The sequence below is a fragment of the Adiantum capillus-veneris genome, chromosome 9 (genome assembly GCF_014529385.1).
Source record: "Adiantum capillus-veneris isolate H3 chromosome 9, ASM1452938v2, whole genome shotgun sequence".
In the NCBI taxonomy this organism is placed as follows: domain Eukaryota; kingdom Viridiplantae; phylum Streptophyta; class Polypodiopsida; order Polypodiales; family Pteridaceae; genus Adiantum; species Adiantum capillus-veneris.
In genome coordinates this window covers 70,208,245-70,227,054 of record NC_140939.1, presented here as the reverse complement: position 1 = coordinate 70,227,054, position 18,810 = coordinate 70,208,245, and the positions used below count along the sequence as shown (strand labels likewise).

Genomic DNA, 18,810 nt, shown 5'->3' with positions numbered 1-18,810 from the left:
GGGCCCTAGTTGTTATAAACAAGGAGGTGGATAAGAGGAGTGCTAGCCTATCCTCTCACTATGTTGCTACAATGATGTCACTTAGGTCAATAGTGAGTCGAGAAGAGTAGTTGGTATAGTACAAGCCGATTGTGCCGAATAGGGTACATATGTAGCGCAACAGGGATGGGTGCGATGAGGAACGAGCGTAGGGTGATGAGCGACAGCAACATGTGTAGGGTGAAGGAAAGCATGGGAGTAGGTGGCCATGTGAGGGTTGCAAGCATATAGCAAGCCCAACTCTCGCTCTCTCATCTTGTCTCTTCTCAAAGCTGTGTGTGTGTGTGAGATTATGAAGAGGAGATTAAAATAACCTTTCAATCACCCAAGTGTGGTAAGTATCAAGTCTTGGATTCAAGATTTGTTGGATAGATCTTTGAGGTCTCTTGGGATTGTTTCTACGAAGTAAATCTAAGTTCTCCTTTGTCTCTCTCTCTCTCTCTCTCTCTCTCTACAATTGATAAGTTTCTTCTTACACATTCTTACCTTACAAGTCCTTACTATATGACAATTAAGATTTCCCCCTCTCTTTGGTTTAGAGTGTTTCTGTAATTCTCGTCTCTCTTCTCTTCTCTCTCTCTCTCGGATCAAAGATGTTTAGGCTTGTATCTACTTGCGATACACAGACTCAAGGAGACACTCTTGAGGAGCAAACCACCAGGCCATAGAGGGCCAGTACATAGATAGATCACATACTTTCTATCGACAGGCATAAGCTAACAACAAACAAAGATTACAGAGAGAGTAGCCACACGAGGTGTTGTCACTAATAGAGCTACACACTTGCTTTAATCTAAACGACTAGGGCTTAGAGGGAAGCCATCTCAGAGACAATCAATACAGAGGAGGATTCATGCCATCATTGCGAAAGAGAGAGCGAGGTCCAACCGCTCCTTCACTATGGATACTGCAAAGGCCCATGTGACAGTTCATTAGATGATCTCCTCCCATCTTAGTCTTACCTTCAATACCTACCTTTTCAGTCTTACTTTCCCACCCATGTCAAAGATATTGTATTTAGTTTCATTCCAGTTTCATTTCATTTCAGTACTTAGTTTTTGGCATAGATAGTTGTATCACTTGTATATTTTGATCTCATAGGTCATTTTGGCCTTTCGAGAACATTAATAGTACATTTCATCTCTCTCTCTCTCTCTCTCTCTCTCTCTCTCTCTCTCTCTCTAAGATTTAAGATTTACCCCTTTGGCCGAGTGTTTCTCTCTCTAGTCTCTGTGTATATAAAAGTTGACTACTTCCTATGAAGAAGGTAAAAGATAAATCTCTTATCGTGCACCCGCAGACAACGAAGAGAGGGAACCCTAAACGGCGAACAAGCAGATCGCCTCGCAGAAGTAAGGCAAAACGAAGCACACCATAGTCAAATTTCGTGCTAGTGAAGCTTTTTTTGTGATTTTCAACTCTCGTGCGGGAAAAGGGCACAGCCTCAGGCTATTTGATCTTCTTCCTCCTCAAGCGCAACTGAATAGAGGCTATGGGGGGTCTCTTTTCGCGCCTCTGGTTCACCCTTTTCCCTGCAAAAGAGTACAAAATTGTTGTCGTGGGCTTGGATAATGCGGGCAAGACTACCACTCTTTATAAGCTTCATCTCGGGGATGTGGTGGTCACGCAGCCCACCATCGGGAGCAACGTGGAGGAGGTTATTTTTAAAAACATCAGATTCGAGGTATGGAACACCCTCCTTTACCCTGTCTACTTGTGTGTTCTTGCATGTGAAGTGGAGAAGGTGCACACACATCTCAGAATGGAACACACTTTGGAGTGCTGGTTCTTAGTTTTGATTAGTTGCACAATTCTTTGGTGATGTGCTTGCATGTGCACGAGCGCCTCGCACACATACACCCACACAGAAATTACACATCATCTAGAATTGCATCCACTTCTTACTTATCACTTTTGATTCGTTCCACAGTGTTTTTATCGTTTCCTGCCTTTATCTGCTTTAGTTCTGTTATGAGGATTTTGGACGAGGAATGAGGTTTGTTGTTCTGAGATCAATGCACCAAAAGCTATGCTTGATTCTGTTTTTCAAAGCATGTTTTGCTTACATTTTAATCAGAGTTTGTCTTCTTGTTTTAGTGAGTGCATAATCGACAGTGCTTTATCTTATGAATAGAAGCTTTTTTTCTTGCTGTGCTCATTTGTGATTTGATGTTTGGTACGCAATCTACTATTGTAGCTAGTTTGGCCGTGCTTGCAACAACATACACTTTACATGTCTTGTTTACTGCTTCTTTAGATATGAGAAGGAAAGTTACATTGGGCGGTCTGGAGATTCAGCTATGTATAGTTATGTCGTCTCGGGTGTTCATCCTTTAAGGAAGTTGTCGGATTGAGCACTTCTGCAGTTAAAGCCTGAAAAATTGGTTTTATTGGGAGGTCTTCTATGTGGGAGTTGAAGCATTGCCTATGCTTAGTAAAGCTATCTTTAGGAGCGTAAATATATTTGTTTGTAGGATCCATATATGCTCTTGTGTGTGTGACAACACAGATTGGTACCTACTTCTACACCCATTATCTGGCTCTGACGACTCTAGTGGGGATGTCTTATTTAGTCAATACTATACATGATGGAGCTGATGGTCATATTGTCTTGTGGATGTCTATGATGAGTCTATACCTTGCACTTTTCCTTTAAAGGTGAATTTGGGCTTTTAGTTGTGAAATTAGGTAATGCAACACCTTACAGTTGTGATGATTGCATGGTTGGCCATTGGTGTGCTATTTGTTTTTAGTTCTGAGGATGCTAAGCTGTCTTTTCTACAGGTTTGGGATTTAGGTGGTCAAGATAGTTTGCGGCCATCCTGGGCAACATACTACAGGGGCACGCATGCAGTTCTCCTTGTAGTAGACAGTACAGATAGAGCAAGGATTGCTCTTGTGAAAGACGAGCTTTTCCGGTTGTTGCAGCATGATGAGCTTCAGCAAGCGGTTGTACTTGTCTTTGCCAACAAACAGGATTTGAAAGGCGCAATGACAGCGGCAGAGATCAGTGATGCCCTCTCTCTCCACAGCATCAAAAACCATGATTGGCACATTCAAGCTTGCTGTGCTTTGACTGGAGAGGGCCTTTATGATGGTTTAGGGTGGGTCGCACAACATGTCTCTGGGCAAAAAGGGGGAAGTTGATACTGCAGCCTGATTGGCTGCTCCAAGCTGTATTGTGAAGCCATTGATTTTAAATGATGGCCATTCTTGTTCTCAAAGCAGATGTTCGTGTACTTGAGAGGTATGTTACTTGTGATAGAGAGGAGATACATGCAATGTACTATTTCACTGCTTTACTCTTGTTTTGGAAGAACTTGCAGCACAAGGGCCATGGCTTGTCATAGGTTTTCCTGTTGTGGTTGCTTGTAGTATACTCTGATGCCCCCTTCCAATAGGCATTCATATGTTTAGGGTGTTTGTGTTTTTCTTGAAATAGGCACCTTGCTGAAGGTAGCTTGAGTAGTACTCACTTGGGAGGGATTGTTCGTTGAGAGAGAGAACAAGAGTGAAGAGAGATACTGAGAGGGATTGTTTATTGACAGAGATACCAAGAGTGAAGAGTAAAGTTTATTGTGTGTTGGGCTATACTTCACACTCCTTTCTCTTTGTAATTCGGCTACTCTTTTGAAGTTGCACTTAGCACTTCTTGGGCCCCCCCCCCCTCCCCCCTCTTCCCCTCAATTTAGTCAATTCTTTTTTCTAGTTGTACCAGAAGTATATATTGTCTTGGTGGTGCTCATAGAATGTCGTCCTCAGTGGAACACCTAAACATGTAAAAATTCCCTTGAATCAAACTACTCAACTTCTCAAGACGGAAGTGCCTTGTTCCAGTCATTGTACCCTTGATGTATCCTAAAACACATACTTGCCTTCCAATGAGATTCTCTAGATTTGTCGAGAACTTATTGAACACCCTTGTACCTTTGAACACATACCTTCTTCCAATGAGATTCTCTATGTATGTTTGAGAACTTGCTCAACACTCCAATTGCAAGTCAGATATATGGTGCAATTACACCAGAAAATCCAAGCTTTTTGAAGTTCTTCAGGTCTGTCAAGAACGAATATTCTTTAGTGAAGAGTTTTAGCATTCATTTTCGTCGGGGAGCTTAGGCTCACATTCCATCTTGGGATACTTTTTTTGAGAAATGGAGTTTTTTATGTTTTCAATTCTCAAACAGTAGTGTAGAGTCTGCCATCTCAAACTTTGGGCTTAATCTTTATGAATCTGCTTTCTTTATTATCGTCTCTGGGAACCAAGTCTACTAAGTACAACCTAACAATGGCATATATCTCATTCTTCCTTGGGACATACTAGTATTGCCGGCGGTTGCCTCTCTCTCTCTCTCTCTCTTCCGTAGCCTATTTCTCCTTCCCCGAGCGTGTTGAGTGCCGTAGGTTGCATGCTACACTGCTTGAGGTTGGCCGGATGGAGGAAGAATCGACATGTGGTGTCACGTGACACATCTAACTCTGTGTTTGTGGACAAGCTACTTCATGACAAGGATTCAGTTCAGTCTTGTCAGTCCAGAATAGGATCTGGCACTTTTGTGAGTGTTCATAGATCGTGCATGTCCAGTCTCTTAGATTAGATGCATATCCTTTGGTTGCACACATCATGATCATCAGATTTTCATCAGAACCCATCAGGAGCATTTTTACAATGCATAGACCTATTTTTCTTATTTTTGACATTTTTCACTTATTATTCTAAGTGACTTGTTGGAAATTGGTTAGGGTAATTTGACTAGCCAAGTACTTAAGAAACCTAACGCTGTACTTTTTGGTAGAAGAGCCAGCAGGAGCGCTTGTTCACAGGCAACTTCTCAGCAGGACTCCAAGTTTCTCTAGCGTTTTTGTATCATAGTAGATGAGTTAGTGTTTTTGGATCAAGAACCTAGATTAGCTAGCGTTTTTGCATCTGTATCAACCTGGTGACAACAAGGTATAGATTAGTACTAGCGTTAATGGTTTGCACCAACAGATTCACAGTGTTTTTGCAGCAGGAGTCATTTTCAGCTTAGCGTTTTTGGATCAGCACACCAACCTAGCGTTTTGCAGATCCTTCGCGACGGAATAGTTAAAAGCATCAGTGTTTTCAGTTTTCAGCAATTAGATATCGTAGTAGAAGTCTCGAATCTCGCAGATCTCACCTTTCCGCAGCAGATCCTCGTTGCACGGTCAGATCTTGCGAAGTTCGCAGTTTCAGCCCGAAAAACACAGATTTCAGCATCTGCGTTTTTAGCGCGTCGTTGTTGCATCGACAGAGTTAAAATTCAGCAGATAAAGATGTGCAGATTTCAGCACTTAGCATTTTCAGATTTTAGCCCCGTCTCGTCGTCGTCCTCATCGTCGTCGACATCCTCGGCAAGTCCAAGCATTGTAGAGATTTGTGCAATCAATAGTAAACCGTTCTCACCATAGAGAGTGGGGCCTTCGGAGGAGGTTTTGACAACATTCTAGTGTCGTATTCCTCTCTCTCTATCTCTCAGTCTCAGCATCTTCATTCACATTGTTGTTCACTTTGTTTGTGTCCATTGCACTCTCTCACTAAAGGAACGGAAGGCTCTCCCTTCCGTAAGTAAAAGGAACCTTGAGCATAGTTCGGAGCACTCATCTTGACCAAAGTTCAACATTCACTTCCGTTGCACCTTACATTAGTATCAGAGCTTTGGCAGTGTTTTGTATCACTCAAGGAAAGAACCACAAGAACCACATAATTTTTTCTGCTTGTTGCGGTCGCTCGTAACCCAGTCCTCTTGGGCGTGTCGATTCCTAATCGTGTTTTTGAAGAGTGACAGTAAATCCAAGAAAGAAGGGCTTGTCGAGCCTCTCCTTGTTTCTCTTTTCACTCATTGAGAGCGGACCGTGCACTTAGCGGCCGGCCAATCGACGTGAGGGGGGAAAAAGCAACCTTGGTGTGAGCGCAAGGCCGCCAAGGGATGCGCCCACGGAAAAGAGCAGAACTTGGGTGAAGAGAAGATCCTTCTCTAACACAAATTGCAAGCTAAAGAAGAACCTCAAGACTCCAGAAGCTCAAGACCCTCAAGAACCCAAGACCCACAAGAACCCAAGTTCCTCATGAACTTAAGAACCCAAGACTTCAGTGGATGGTCATCACGCGAAGCGGAATGGATACTTTGCATGAAGGTGATGAGCATGGAGTTGGCGAAGAAGAATTTTCCCCACCATGAGGTTTTTCCGACCCTCCCTCTTCCCCATCTACGACAAGGATTGCACTAACTCCTATGGAGGCTTTCGACAAGATGATGATGGACAGGGAGTTAGACCGCAAAGCAAGAAAAGCAGAAAGAAGGACAGCCATAGATCGTGAATACGAAGAAAGAATGGCAGCCATAGAGCGTGAGCACGAGCAAGCACGCTTGGAAGCCAAAGCACGAGAAGCAAAGTTGGATTGCGAGAACAAAGAAAGAGAAGCAAAATTTGATCGCGAAAACAAAGAAAGACAAGCAGCATTTGATCGCGAGAACAAAGCAAGACAAGCAATGAACGACCGACACATGAAAGAGATGTTGTGACTCTTTTCTCAAGTGCAGGCACAGATGCAGAGATTCGAGCAAAGGAGACTCTCTCAGTCTCTTCTTCTCCAAAGCAAGACACACAGGTTTTGCATGATATTGATGAGCATGACATTTGCATGATAAGGACAAGCATGATGATTTGCATGACGATCAAGATGTGATTTCTCACAAGCATGATGATATTCATGAAGATGATGTGATTGTTCACAAGGATGATGTGTTAGTTGATACTTTCTCTAGTGAAGCTAACCTCATTGCAGAGACGATCAATCACGAAGCACCGATCTTGGCTCTCGAGCCTAGGTCCAAAGAACCCCCACGGGAAGATTTGACCAATCAGGAAGAACCGATCTTGGCTCTCGAGCGTAGGTCCAAAGAACCCTCACAGGAAGAACTATGTGTTCGCATGATTAGTCAGCATGCATTGATCGAGTATTTCATTCGTGATAGTTTCCTGTATTTTAGTAATCCCTTTTCATAGGCCTGACATATTGTTCGTTGAGCACGATTCACTCATGATTGAGCACGGATATATGCGGATTTCTCATGAAAAGATGAAAAGTATGCATTCAAGGAAGTCACGTCCCATGTCTCTTTCTTGGCATGACACAGTAATGGAAAGAGCACAAGAAGGATTGAGCATCAAGCATCGGCATTTCCATTATAATTTGCCACAGTTAGTTGATTTAGATCAGAAAGAAAAGATTCAATCTCATTGTTTGCATGTGTTTGATGAACGGTTTGGCACTCCGTCACTTTGTTCATATGCATTGCATGCACAATTTGTTTTAAAGACTAAAATTTTTCCAGTCACTTTACATAGAATGGGTATGTTCATGTTTTTCTATTGGAATTGGTTTCAGGAATTTTCATCCTCGAAGATTCTTGACGAAGGTAGACGCATGACCATAGACAAAGTTGAAGCATCAAAAAAGACTTTGTGTCGCTTTCGACGTGGCCCAAAGAAGCTTAGTTGAAAGCCTAAGTGGCTAATTAAACTCTAAGCGAGCGACTCAACACCTTTGCCAAAAGAAAATGCGAGAGGTGAGAAAGAGGGAGAGAGAGCCAAAGTACTAGGAGAATTAGTGCACCATGAGGTCACCGCACAAATGAAGAACCTTCTCTCACCTCCCCCAAAGAGGCCGCCGCATCTTAAAGCCTCGCATCGTGTAAACCACAATAAAAAACCTCTCCCTTTGGCTAGAGCCTCTCATGAGGTGGTCTTGCATCAACCTTTCAAAAAACCCAAATCTTTCTCCTCGGGGATCCTCTCTTCCACCCCTTGTAAACTTCCTCCTACCCCTTCCCCCAAGAACCACCTTTTTCCTTCCCCCTCTCCCAACCCCACCTTTGTGCCTCCCCTCTTGAAAACACCCAATTATCCTCTTAACACTTGTAATTCTTCCACCCCTTTCCACCCACCCACACCATCCCCATTCCAAGAATAGCCTCCCCAAAAATCATAGAGGTTTAAAAAACTTGAAATGCAGGAGGAGGACGAAATAGGGGAAGAGCACCCTTCATCTTGGGTCCACTTGCTCTTCTCCCGTACCCCTCTCTTCCCAAACCTTTGGACTCCTCCTCCATGTAACTCCTCCTTTCTTTCTCTCTCTTACCACGATGCTAGAAAAAGGCTTAAATATTGGCTTCCCCTCACCAACCCTCTTCTCTACAAAATCTTGGCCTTAAGTAAGCAAACAATCTTCTCTCTTGAAAATAAAATAACCAACTTCTCCTTTCACAACTTGGCAAATCGCCCCCTCTCCTCCGCAGAGCCCAAAATTTTGGGTCTTGGACTCAACTACATCCCCCTCTCCCCTCCTCCACCTTCCTCTTCTATCCTCGAGGCTTATGCCAATCTTGAGAGAAGCTTACAACTCAAAATCTTTTTTAAAGATTCACTCCCTCTCTCTTCTTCCGCTTCCAATAAGAATGCACTCCTTCCCCCTCCTTTTTCTATCCCCAATCCCTCTTGGAACCCGCCTTCTCACTCCACCACCCTACGACTTTTTTTTAATGATGCTCTCTCTCTTTTAAAACCTCTCCTTAGCCATTCTCCACCTTTTTTCACTAAGCCCCTCTTACTAAGAGCTGTTTCCTCTCTTAAGAATGATCGTAAAATTATAATCAAGCCAGCCGATAAGAACCTTGGCCCCATCATCCTCTCCCAATCTTGGTACAATAAAGACGCCTTACGCCACCTCTTGAACCCTCTCACTTACTCTCCTATCTCTTCACCTCCACTACCTTTTGTTCAATCCACTCTTCTTTCCATTGTTTCACACTTTCATCTCCTTCCTTCGAAAGAAAGATCCTATATCCTCTCCTCCTCTCAATCTTCTCCCAAACCCTGTCCCTTCTTCCTTTTGCCTAAAATCCATAAACCAGGCCGCCCCATTTGTTCCTACAAGAGTTATACCTTGGAGAATGCCTCTAAGTGGCTACATGTGCAACTTTTTCCCATACTCCTTGCCAAAAAACAACACCTCCAGGACTCCCACTCTCTCATCTTAGACATAGCCGCCATCACTTTCTCTCCTCACGTTACTCTCTTTACCTTTTGACGTAGAGTCACTCTACCCTAGCATTCCTATCCAAGATGGACTCTACGCACTTAGAAACTCTATCCAAGGTCGCTTTCCTTATCCAAAAGTTAGCTTCATCCTTTCCTTAGCCTCTCTCATTCTCAACCACCATTACATCTCCTTTCAAGGGAAGTTTTGGCATCAAGTGAAAGGCACCGCAATGGGGTCGAACTTTGCGGTGGTGTATGCTTGTCTTTTTTTATGTTCCTTAGAAGAAGGAGGGAACCTTATCTCTTCTCCTTCTCTCCTCTACTTCAAGAGGTTCATAGATGATGCTTTTGGAGTTTGGGATGGCCCCCCCTCTATCCTTAAAAATCTTCTCCTTGAATATGGGCATCCTCTCCAAGAACACATTAAGATCACTCCCTTTATCTCCTCACATGAAGCTTTTATTTTGGACATTCACTTCTTCAAGGGGCTTTCTTTCTACTCTAAAGGGATTCTCTCTCTCTCTCTCTCTCTCTCTCTCTCTCTCTCTCTCTCTCTCTCTTCCCTAGCCTATTTCTCCTTCCCCGAGTGCATTGAGTGCCGTAGGTTGCACGCTAGATTGCTTGAGGTTGGCCGGATGGAGGAAGAATCGACATGTGGTAGTGTCACGTGACACATCTAACCCTGTGTATGTGGACAAGCTACTTCATGACAAGGATTCAGTTTAGTCCTGCCAGCCTAGAATAGGAAGTGATGTGGCACTTTTGTGAGTCTGTTCATAGATTGTGCATGTTCAGACATTTAGATTAGATGCATATCCTCTGGTTGCACACATCATGATCATTAGATTTTCATCAGAACCCATCAGGAGCATTTTTACAATGCATAGACTTGTTTTCCTTATTTTTGACATTTTTCACTTATTATTTTTAAGTGACTGGAAATGGGTAGGGCAATTTGACTAGCCGAGTACTTAAGAAACCCATCGCTAGTACTTTTCGGCAGAAGAGGCAGCAGGAGCGCTTGTTTACAGGCAACTTCTCAGCAGGACTCCAAGTTTCTCTAGCGTTTTTGTATCATAGTAGATGAGTTAGCGTTTTTGGATCAAGAACCTAGATTAGCCAGCGTTTTTACATCTGTATCAACCTGACGACAGCAAGGTATAGATCAGCACTAGCGTTAGTGGTTTGCACCAATAGATTCACAGTGTTTTTGCAATAGGAGTCATTTTCAGCTTAGCGTTTTTGGATCAGCACACCAACCTAGCGTTTTGCAGATCCTTCACGACGGAACAGTTAGAAGCATCAGTGTTTTCAGTTTTCAGCAGTTAGATATCGTAGTAGAAGTCTCGAACCTCGCAAATCTCACCTTCCCGCAACAGATCCTCGTCGCACGGTCAGATCCTGCGAAGTTTGCAGTTTCAACCTGAAAAACACAGATTTCAGCATCTGTGTTTTTAGCGCGTCATTGTTGCATCATCATCATCGACAGAGTTAAAATTCAGCAGATAAAGATTTGCAGATTTCAGCACTTAGCATTTTCAGATTTCAGCCCCGTCTTGTCGTCGTCCTCATCGTCGTCGACATCGTCTGCAAGTCCAAGCATTGTAGAGATTTGTGCAATTAATAGTAGACCGCTCTCGCCATAGAGAGTGGGGCCTTCGGAGGAGGGTTTGACAACATTCTGGTGTCGTATTCTTCTCTCTCTATCTTTCAGTCTGAGCATCTTCATTCACAGTGTCATTCACTTTGTTTGTGTCCATTGCACTCTCTCACTAAAGGAACGGAAGGCTCTCCCTTCCGTAAGTAAAAGGAACCTTGAGCACACTTCGGAGTACTCATCTTGAGCAAAGTTCAACATTCACTTTCGTTGCACCTTACATTGGTATCAGAGCTTTGGCAGTGTTTTGTATCACTCAAGGAAAGAACCATAAGAACCACATAATTTTTTTTGCTTGTTGCGGTCGCACGTAACCGAAGTCCTCTTGGGCATGTCGATTCCTAATCGTGTTTTTGAAGAGTGACAGGAAACCCAAGAAAGAAGGGCTTGTCGAGCCTCTCCTTGTTTCTCTTTTCACTCATTGAGAGTGGACCGTGCACTTAGCGGCCGGCCAATCGACGTGAGGTGGGAAAAAGCAACCTTGGTGTGAGCGCAAGGCCGCCAAGGGGTGCGCCCACGGAAAAGAGCAGAACTTGGGTGAAGAGAAGATCCTTCTCTAACACAAATTGCAAGCTAAAGAAGAACCTCAAGACTCCAGAATCTCAAGACCCTCAAGAACCCAAGACCCTCAAGAACCCAAGACCCACAAGAACCCAAGTTCCTCCTGAACTTAAGAACCAAAGACTTCAGTGGATGGTCATCACGCCAAGCGGAATGGATACTTTGCATGAAGGTGATGAGCATGGAGTTGGCGAAGAAGAATTTTCCCCACCATGAGGTTTTTCCGACCCTCCCCCTTCTCCATCTATGACAAGGATTGCACTAACTCCTATGGAGGCTTTCGACAAGATGATGATGGACAGGAAGTTAGACCGCAAAGCAAGAAAAGCAGAAAGAAGGGCAGCCATAGATCGTGAATACGAAGAAAGAATGGCATCCATAGAGCGTGGGCACGAGCAAGCACGCTTGGAAGCCAAAGCATGAGAAGCAAAGTTGGATCGCGAGAACAAAGAAAGAGAAGCAAAATTTGATCACGAAAACAAAGAAAGACAAGTAGCATTTGATCGCGAGAACAAAGCAAGACAAGCAACGAACGACCGACACATGAAAGAGATGTTGTGACTCTTTTCTCAAGTGCAGGCACAGATGCAGAGATTCGAGCAAAGGAGACTCTCTCAGTCTCTTCTTCTCCAAAGCAAGACACACAGGCTTTGCATGATACTGATGAGCATGAAGATTTGCATGATAAGGACAAGCATGATGATTTGCATGATGATCAAGGTGTGATTTCTCACAAGCATGATGATATGCATGAAGATGATGTGATTGTTCACAAGGATGATGTGCTAGTTGATACTTTCTTCAGTGAAGCTAACCTCATTGCAGAGACGATCAATAACGAAGCACCCCGATCTTGGCTCTCGAGCCTAGGTCCAAAGAACCCCCACGGGAAGATTTGACCAATCAGGAAGAACCGATCTTGGCTCTCGAGCCTAGGTCCAAATAACCCTCACAGGAAGTACTATGTGTTCGCATGATTAGTCAGCATGCATTGATCGAGTGTTTCATTCGTGATAGTTTCCTGTATTTTAGTCAACGTCTTTATGTGATCGCTTTTCATAGGCCTGACATTTTGTTCGTTCAGCACGATTCACTCATGATTGAGCACGGATATATGCGGATTTCTCATGAAAAGATGAAAAGTATGCATTCAAGGAAGGCACGTCCCATGTCTCTTTCTTGGCATGACACAGTCATGGAAAGAGCACAAGAAGGATTGAGCATCAAGCATCCGCATTTCCATTATAGTTTGCCACAGTTAGTTGATTTAGATCAAAAAGAAAAGATTCGATCTCATTGTTTGCATGTGTTTGATGAACGGTTTGGCACTCCGTCACTTTGTTCATATGCATTGCATGCACAGTTTGTTTTAAAGACTAAAATTTTTCCAGTCAGTTTACATAGAATGGGTATGTTCACGTTTTTTTGTTGGAAGTGGTTTCAGGAATTTTCATCCTCGAAGATTCTTGACGAAGGTAGACGCATGACCATAGACGAAGTTGAAGCATCAAAGAAGACTTTGTGTCGCTTTCGACGTGGCCCAAAGAAGCAAGCGTTGCAGACCTTTATGAAGTTCAAGTATCGCATGACCCATGTATCAGAGTGGGCCGGCGAAGAGTCCTTTCCAGGATTCCAGACATTGTTGGTGATCTCCCTCGATGCCATGCAGTTCGGTTCTAGTACCTCCCTTTGAAAAGGAGGGGATGTCACGTGACACATCTAACCCTATGTGTACATGGACAAGCTACTTCATGACAAGGGTTCAATTCAGTTCTGTCAGTCTAGAATAGGAAGTGATCTGGCACTTTTGTGAGTCTGTTTATAGACCGTGCATGTCCAGACACTTAGATTAGATGCATATCCTCTGGTTGCATACAACATGATCATCAGATTTCCATCAGAACCCATCAGGAGCATTTTTACAGTGCATAGACCTATTTTCCCTATTTTTGACATTTTTCACTTATTATTTTTTAATGACTTTTATTGGGAAGTGGGTAGGGCAATCTGACTAGCCAAGTACTTAAGAAACCTAGCGCTAGCACTGTCTGGAAGAAGAGGCAGCAAGAGCGCTTGTTCATAGACAACTTCGCAGCAGGACCTCGAGTTTCTCTAGCGTTTTTGCATCACAGCAGATGAGCTAGCGTTTTTGGATCAAGAACCCAGATCAGCCAGCGTTTTTGCATCTGTATCAACCTGGCGACAACAAGGTACAGATCAGCACTAGCGTTAGCGGTTTGCACCAACAGATTCACAACGTTTTTGCAGCAGGAGTCATTTTCAGCTTAGCGTTTTTGGACCAGCACACCAACCTAATGTTTTGTAGATCCTTCGTGACGGAACAGTTAGAAGCATCAACGTTTTCAGTTTTCAGCAGTCAGATATCACAGTAGAAGTCCCGAACGTCGCAGATCTCACCTTCCCGTAGCAAATCCTCGTTGCACGATCAGATCTCACGAAGTTTGCAGTTTCAGTCCGAAAAACTCAAATTTCAGCATCTGCGTTTTCAGCGCGTTGTCGTTGCACCGTCGTCATCGACATCGTCATTGACATAGAGTCAGAATTCAGCAGATAAAGATTTACAAATTTCATCCCTTAGCATTTTCAGATTTCAGCCCCATCTCATCGTCGTCGACATTGTCGTCAAGTCCAAGCATTGTAGAGATTTATGCAATCAATAGTAGACTGCTCTCGCCATAGAGAGTGGGGCCTTTGAAGGAGGGTTTGACAACATTCTGGTGTCGTATTCTTCTCTCTCTCTATCTCTCAATCTCAACACCTTCATGCACAGTGTCATTCACTTTGTTTGTGTCCATTGCACTCTCTCACTAAAGGAACGGAAGGCTCTCCCTTCCGTAAGTAAAAGGAATCTTGAGCACAGTTCAGAGCACTCATCTTGAGCAAAGTTCAACATTCACTTCCGATGCACCTTACAGATAGGGAGGGAGGGTCGGAATCCCTTCCCCCATTATAATAGTATAGATAGATAGATAGATAATCATAAGCACTTTCAAAAACAAATTGTTTGAAAAAACTATCTAGTCTTTTATACCACAGTCTTGGTGCTTACTTTAGGCCATATGAAGCCTTTATCGTGCAAACACTTTTTTTTAAATGGGGCTACATATACCTCCTCCTTGAGATGTCCATTAAGAAAAGATGAGTTCACATCCATTGAAAAAACTGGCCAAAACAAACTCTCTCCGGATAGTGGTTATGGGCAAAAGGTTTCACACCTTCGGCTTGTGAAAAAGCTTTTGCTTTTAACTTAGCTTTGTACTTTTCCAATGAACCATGAGTCTTGTACTTAACTTTTCAAATCCACTTTGTTTTTTATCTTTGTTGGTCGATCCACTAGCTTCCAAGTGTTTTTTTCATAATGTTATCATGCTAGGACTGCACAGTCTACCCTACTATTGGGTCTACAATCGGGCACCTTAATTAATTTGACTTCTAGATTTGGTGCAAATATGGGGCCTTCATCTTGCTATGCATCCCGCCCTCCCCACCGCCGCCGCCATCGCTAGCTTTGTGGACTGCTCGCTCCTCCTTGCTTCCCTCGTTGTGTCCCATTTGTGCCTTGTCTCTCCCCGCCTCTGCCCTAAGAGATTGTGTATCTCTCTCTTGCTCCTCTTGGCTTGCTCACTGCATAGACCTACGCTCCAGGTCTCTCGTCCGTCCCCCCCTCTCCCCCCTCTCTCTGAATTCGCCTTAGAGATGGCATATCTCCCTCCACACCATACACCTGCGATTGTCTCCCCTTCCTCGGGATGTTGCTGCAATGCTGTCCTCATAGCAAAATCTCTCTGACTCTTTGCGCCTTCGCGACCACACCTGGCATCTCTCTCTCTCTCTCCACCCACGTGCCTTGTCCCTCCACTTTTCGTCTCCAAGAAGGGATGCGAGAATCTTTGTAGATTCCACTTAATGAGCCCGCAAAAAAATAGGACCTCCTACAAGAAATTAAAGAAACTAAACTAGATGTCCAGATTCCCTAGCATATACCTTTTTGATATAGAGCTAAGGGTTATATTTCACCAAGAAAGTAAATGAGATGTCCATATTCCCCAGCATATACCTTTTGGATCAAACCTCCCAAAGCTATTTCAAAAACTCCACACGGCAACAATTAAAGGAGATCAGATGTCCAAATTCCCATAGAGTTACCTCTGTTGATTCCTTAGCATCTACTTTTTCAACCAAACCTTTCGAAGATATCTCCAAAAGTTAGCATGTAGCCATACAATGAATTTCGGAAAGGAAATAGACGACACAAGCTACTCAACTGATTTGTTCAACAAAAAGTTTTTCAAACCATACAAAACTATGTTGCTCTGTTTGCAACCCTTGTCTATCCAAGCCTTTACAAAGCCTTGTCGCAATCTCGTTTAGCCTATTCAATTGGCTCTTCATTTCAACAACTGCTTTCTTTAATGCTGCTATTTCTTCCTCCATTCATCAAACCTGTACATCGGCTTCAACGAACTTTTTTACAGACTCTACCAAACCACAAATGCAACTTCTGAATGTTGCATTTCCATCCACCTCGGGCTCTCGCAACTCTACCCAAATTTGCATGATGATATCTCCCAGTCTCTCGAACGCCGCCTCGCTCCTCACATCGTTCACCAACTCCTCCGTCTAGGTCTCTTCAAGGTTACCAACTTGATTCTCTATGTTCATTGCTTACCTGCAATTCACACGTTTACATTGTTATGTCTAACATAGTGCACACAAAAAACTCAATTGGTAAACAACATGTGTACAATACGTCAATAGTTGTTGCTTCAGCTCGGTGAAGTAACAACATGTATTCATCGCCCAACTCAGGCAACCTCTCATCAGTCTCGGCACTTGTGCCATCACTAGTTGCCTCGCCACCCACACAGGTGTCTTGATTGTGGGGCTCGTATCGGTCATCTTTTTACTTGCATAACCAAAAGCAACCCCATATATGCAAATAGAGTCACGAAAGAAAATATGAACTAAGCGTATTGCTTACCTTTGCTTACCTCTCTATATCTTTCCAACGAGATGTAAACCAATCCAGTCTCGGCAGGCTGTTCGGTAAAGATCATCTACGACAAAGATCGCCACTACGTCCTGGTACGTCATTGCAGATGGAAATGCCATACAAGTCCAAAGCGCTTTCATCTTTTTTAGACTCATTCCTTGTTTTTGAGATGGTGTGATCCATGTCGACGAAGGATAGTATCTGCCACTACATAACATTTTGTGCAGGGTATCCAAGAAACCATTTCCAAACGGGTGCCTCATCTAGAATCTCCAATACATTAAGGCGCAATCGAAGATGTTGTTGTGTGTTAAACAAATCCGCTCTTCGCATCGTCGACCCTGTACAAGGTGTACAATTCTATGCTGTTGTTCATCTCCTCCGCGGTTATGTTGTGCACAACTTTGTGGAAGTGGGGCTCGCCATCATCCTTCAAACAATATCCAATCATACCCTCGAACGTGTGCAAGTTCTTCTGCTTCAACACTCGGCAGAGCACATTCCCCTCAGATGGATTGTCCTTATCCCAACCCAGATAGGATTGCATTTTCTTATTTATAGATATAAGAGAGCTACTCATTATACGTAAAACCATTTGAAAGTGCAAATGGAACACGCTGCCCCCCCTCTCCACCGAGCAAATGCCGACTATTGTTTCTTTTGCCAAGAACTCCTGCACTTGCCCCAAGAGGTTGACATCTACATCAACACCACCTACAACCACAGTGACACTAATCTCCATCAATTTCTTGGGTTTCTTCCCATCCCTTTTGCATTTCTCTTCACTCGTTAGTGGAGGCCTGCCTTTCTTCTTGGCTATGTGACCAACATCATTTGCTAATGCTCTCCTCCTCTTTTTGAGCAGGCGACCCCGTTCTTCTGCCACCTACTATACTGGAAAGAAATTAAAGAAACTAAATTAGATGTCGAGATTTCCCAACATATACCTTTTTGATTAAGAGCTAAGTGTTATACTTCACCAAGAAACTAAATGAGATGTCCATGTTCCCTAGCATATACCTTTTGGATCAAACCTCCCAAAGCTATTCCAAAATCTCAACACACGACAACAATTAAAGGAAGCAAATTAAAACAGATGTCCAAATTTCCATAGAGTTACCTCTGCTGATTCCTTAGCATCTACTTTTTCAACCAAACCTTTCAAAGCTATCTCCAAAAGTCAACATGTAGCCATAGAATGAATTTCACAAAGCAAATAGATGACACAAGCTACTCAACTGATTTTTTTTCAACAGAGAGTTTTTCAAACCATACAAAAACTATGCTGCTTGGTTTACAACCCTTGTCTATCCAAGCCTTTACAAAGCCTTGTCGCAATCGCGTTTAGCCTATTCAACTGGCTCTTCATTTCAACAACTGCTTTCTCTAATGCTGCTATTTCTTCCTCCATTCGGCAAACCTGTACATCGGTTACAGTGATTTGATATTCTTCAACGGACTTTTTTACAGACTCTACCAAACCACAAATGCAACTTTTGAATGTTGCATTTCCGTCCACCTCGGGCTCTCGCAGCTCTGCCCAAATTTGCATGATGATATCTTCCATTCTCTCGAATGCCGCCTCACTTACATCGTTCACTGACTCCTCCATCTGTGTCTCTTCAAGGTCACCTACTTGATTCTCCGTGTCCATTGCTTACCTGCAATTCACACGTTTACATTGTTATGTCTAACATAGTACACACAAAAAACTCAATTGGTAAACAACATTACAGTACATCACAATAGTTGTTGCTTCAGCTCGGTGAAGTAAAAACATGTATTCATCGCCCAGCTCACGCAGGCTCTCATTAGTCTCGGCACTCGTGCCATCACTACTTGCCTCGCCACCCACAATTGTCTCGATTGTGGGGCTCATATCGATCATCTTTTCACTTGCATAATCCAAAGCAACCCCATATATGCAAATAGACTCACGAAAGAAAATATGAACTGAGCGTATTGCTTACCTTTGCTTACCTCTATATCTTTCCAGCGTGATGTAAACCAATCCAGTCTCGACTGGCTGTTTCGATAAAGATCATCTGCGACAAAGATCGCCACTACATCCTGGTAGGTGATTGCAGATGGAAATGTCTTACAAGTCCAAAGCGCTTTCATCTTTTTTACACTCATTCCTTGTTTTTGAGATGGTGTGATCCATGTCGACGAAGGATAGTACATGCCACTACATAACATTTTGTGTAGGGTATCCAAGAAACCATTTCCAAACGGGTGCCGCATCTGGAATCTCCAATACAACATTAAGGCGTGATCGAAGATGTTGTTGTGCGTTAAGCAAATCCGGCTCTTTGCATCGTCGACCGCGTACAAGCTGTGCAATTCTATGCCTTTGTTCATCTCCTCCGCGGTTATGTTGTGCATATGGAAGTGGGGCTCGCCATCATCCTTCAAATAGTACCCAATCATACCCTGGAATGTGTGCAAGTTCTTCTGCCTCAACACTCGGCAGAGA

General features: G+C 43.4%; 2 protein-coding genes across 3 annotated transcripts; one reads left to right on the top strand and one right to left on the bottom strand.

Moving 5' to 3' along the window:
* The first annotated feature begins 1,297 nt into the window (after positions 1-1,297).
* ARFC1 (ADP-ribosylation factor C1) lies at positions 1,298-3,689 on the top strand. Of its 2 annotated transcripts, XR_015189149.1 has the most exons (3): positions 1,298-1,723; positions 2,824-3,286; positions 3,588-3,689. XR_015189149.1 is itself a non-coding variant. In XM_086519791.1 (2 exons), exons 1-2 carry the CDS (start codon positions 1,532-1,534, stop codon positions 3,184-3,186), a joined length of 555 nt encoding a protein of 184 aa, XP_086375917.1. In that variant the 5' UTR covers positions 1,298-1,531; the 3' UTR covers positions 3,187-3,689. The 2 variants fall into 2 exon arrangements, 1 of the variants encoding a protein (XP_086375917.1); XM_086519791.1 differs by having other exon boundaries at positions 2,824-3,689.
* An 11,808-nt stretch (positions 3,690-15,497) lies between these two features.
* LOC147450647 (uncharacterized) lies at positions 15,498-18,213 on the bottom strand. The gene has a single exon (XM_086520765.1). It carries the CDS (start codon positions 17,986-17,988, stop codon positions 17,629-17,631), a length of 360 nt encoding a protein of 119 aa, XP_086376891.1. The 5' UTR covers positions 17,989-18,213; the 3' UTR covers positions 15,498-17,628.
* Between the last annotated feature and the right edge of the window lie 597 nt (positions 18,214-18,810).

What these genes read in the sequence shown, in the direction of transcription:
- LOC147450647 (XM_086520765.1), bottom strand. Translation starts at nt 17,988, where the DNA reads ATGGACACGGAGAATCAAGTAGGTGACCTTGAAGAGACACAGATGGAG.
- ARFC1 (XM_086519791.1), top strand. Translation starts at nt 1,532, where the DNA reads ATGGGGGGTCTCTTTTCGCGCCTCTGGTTCACCCTTTTCCCTGCAAAA. An exon ending in TTAAAAACATCAGATTCGAG is followed by an intron (nt 1,724 to 2,823) that starts GTATGGAACACC and finishes TCTTTTCTACAG; the next exon opens with GTTTGGGATTTAGGTGGTCA.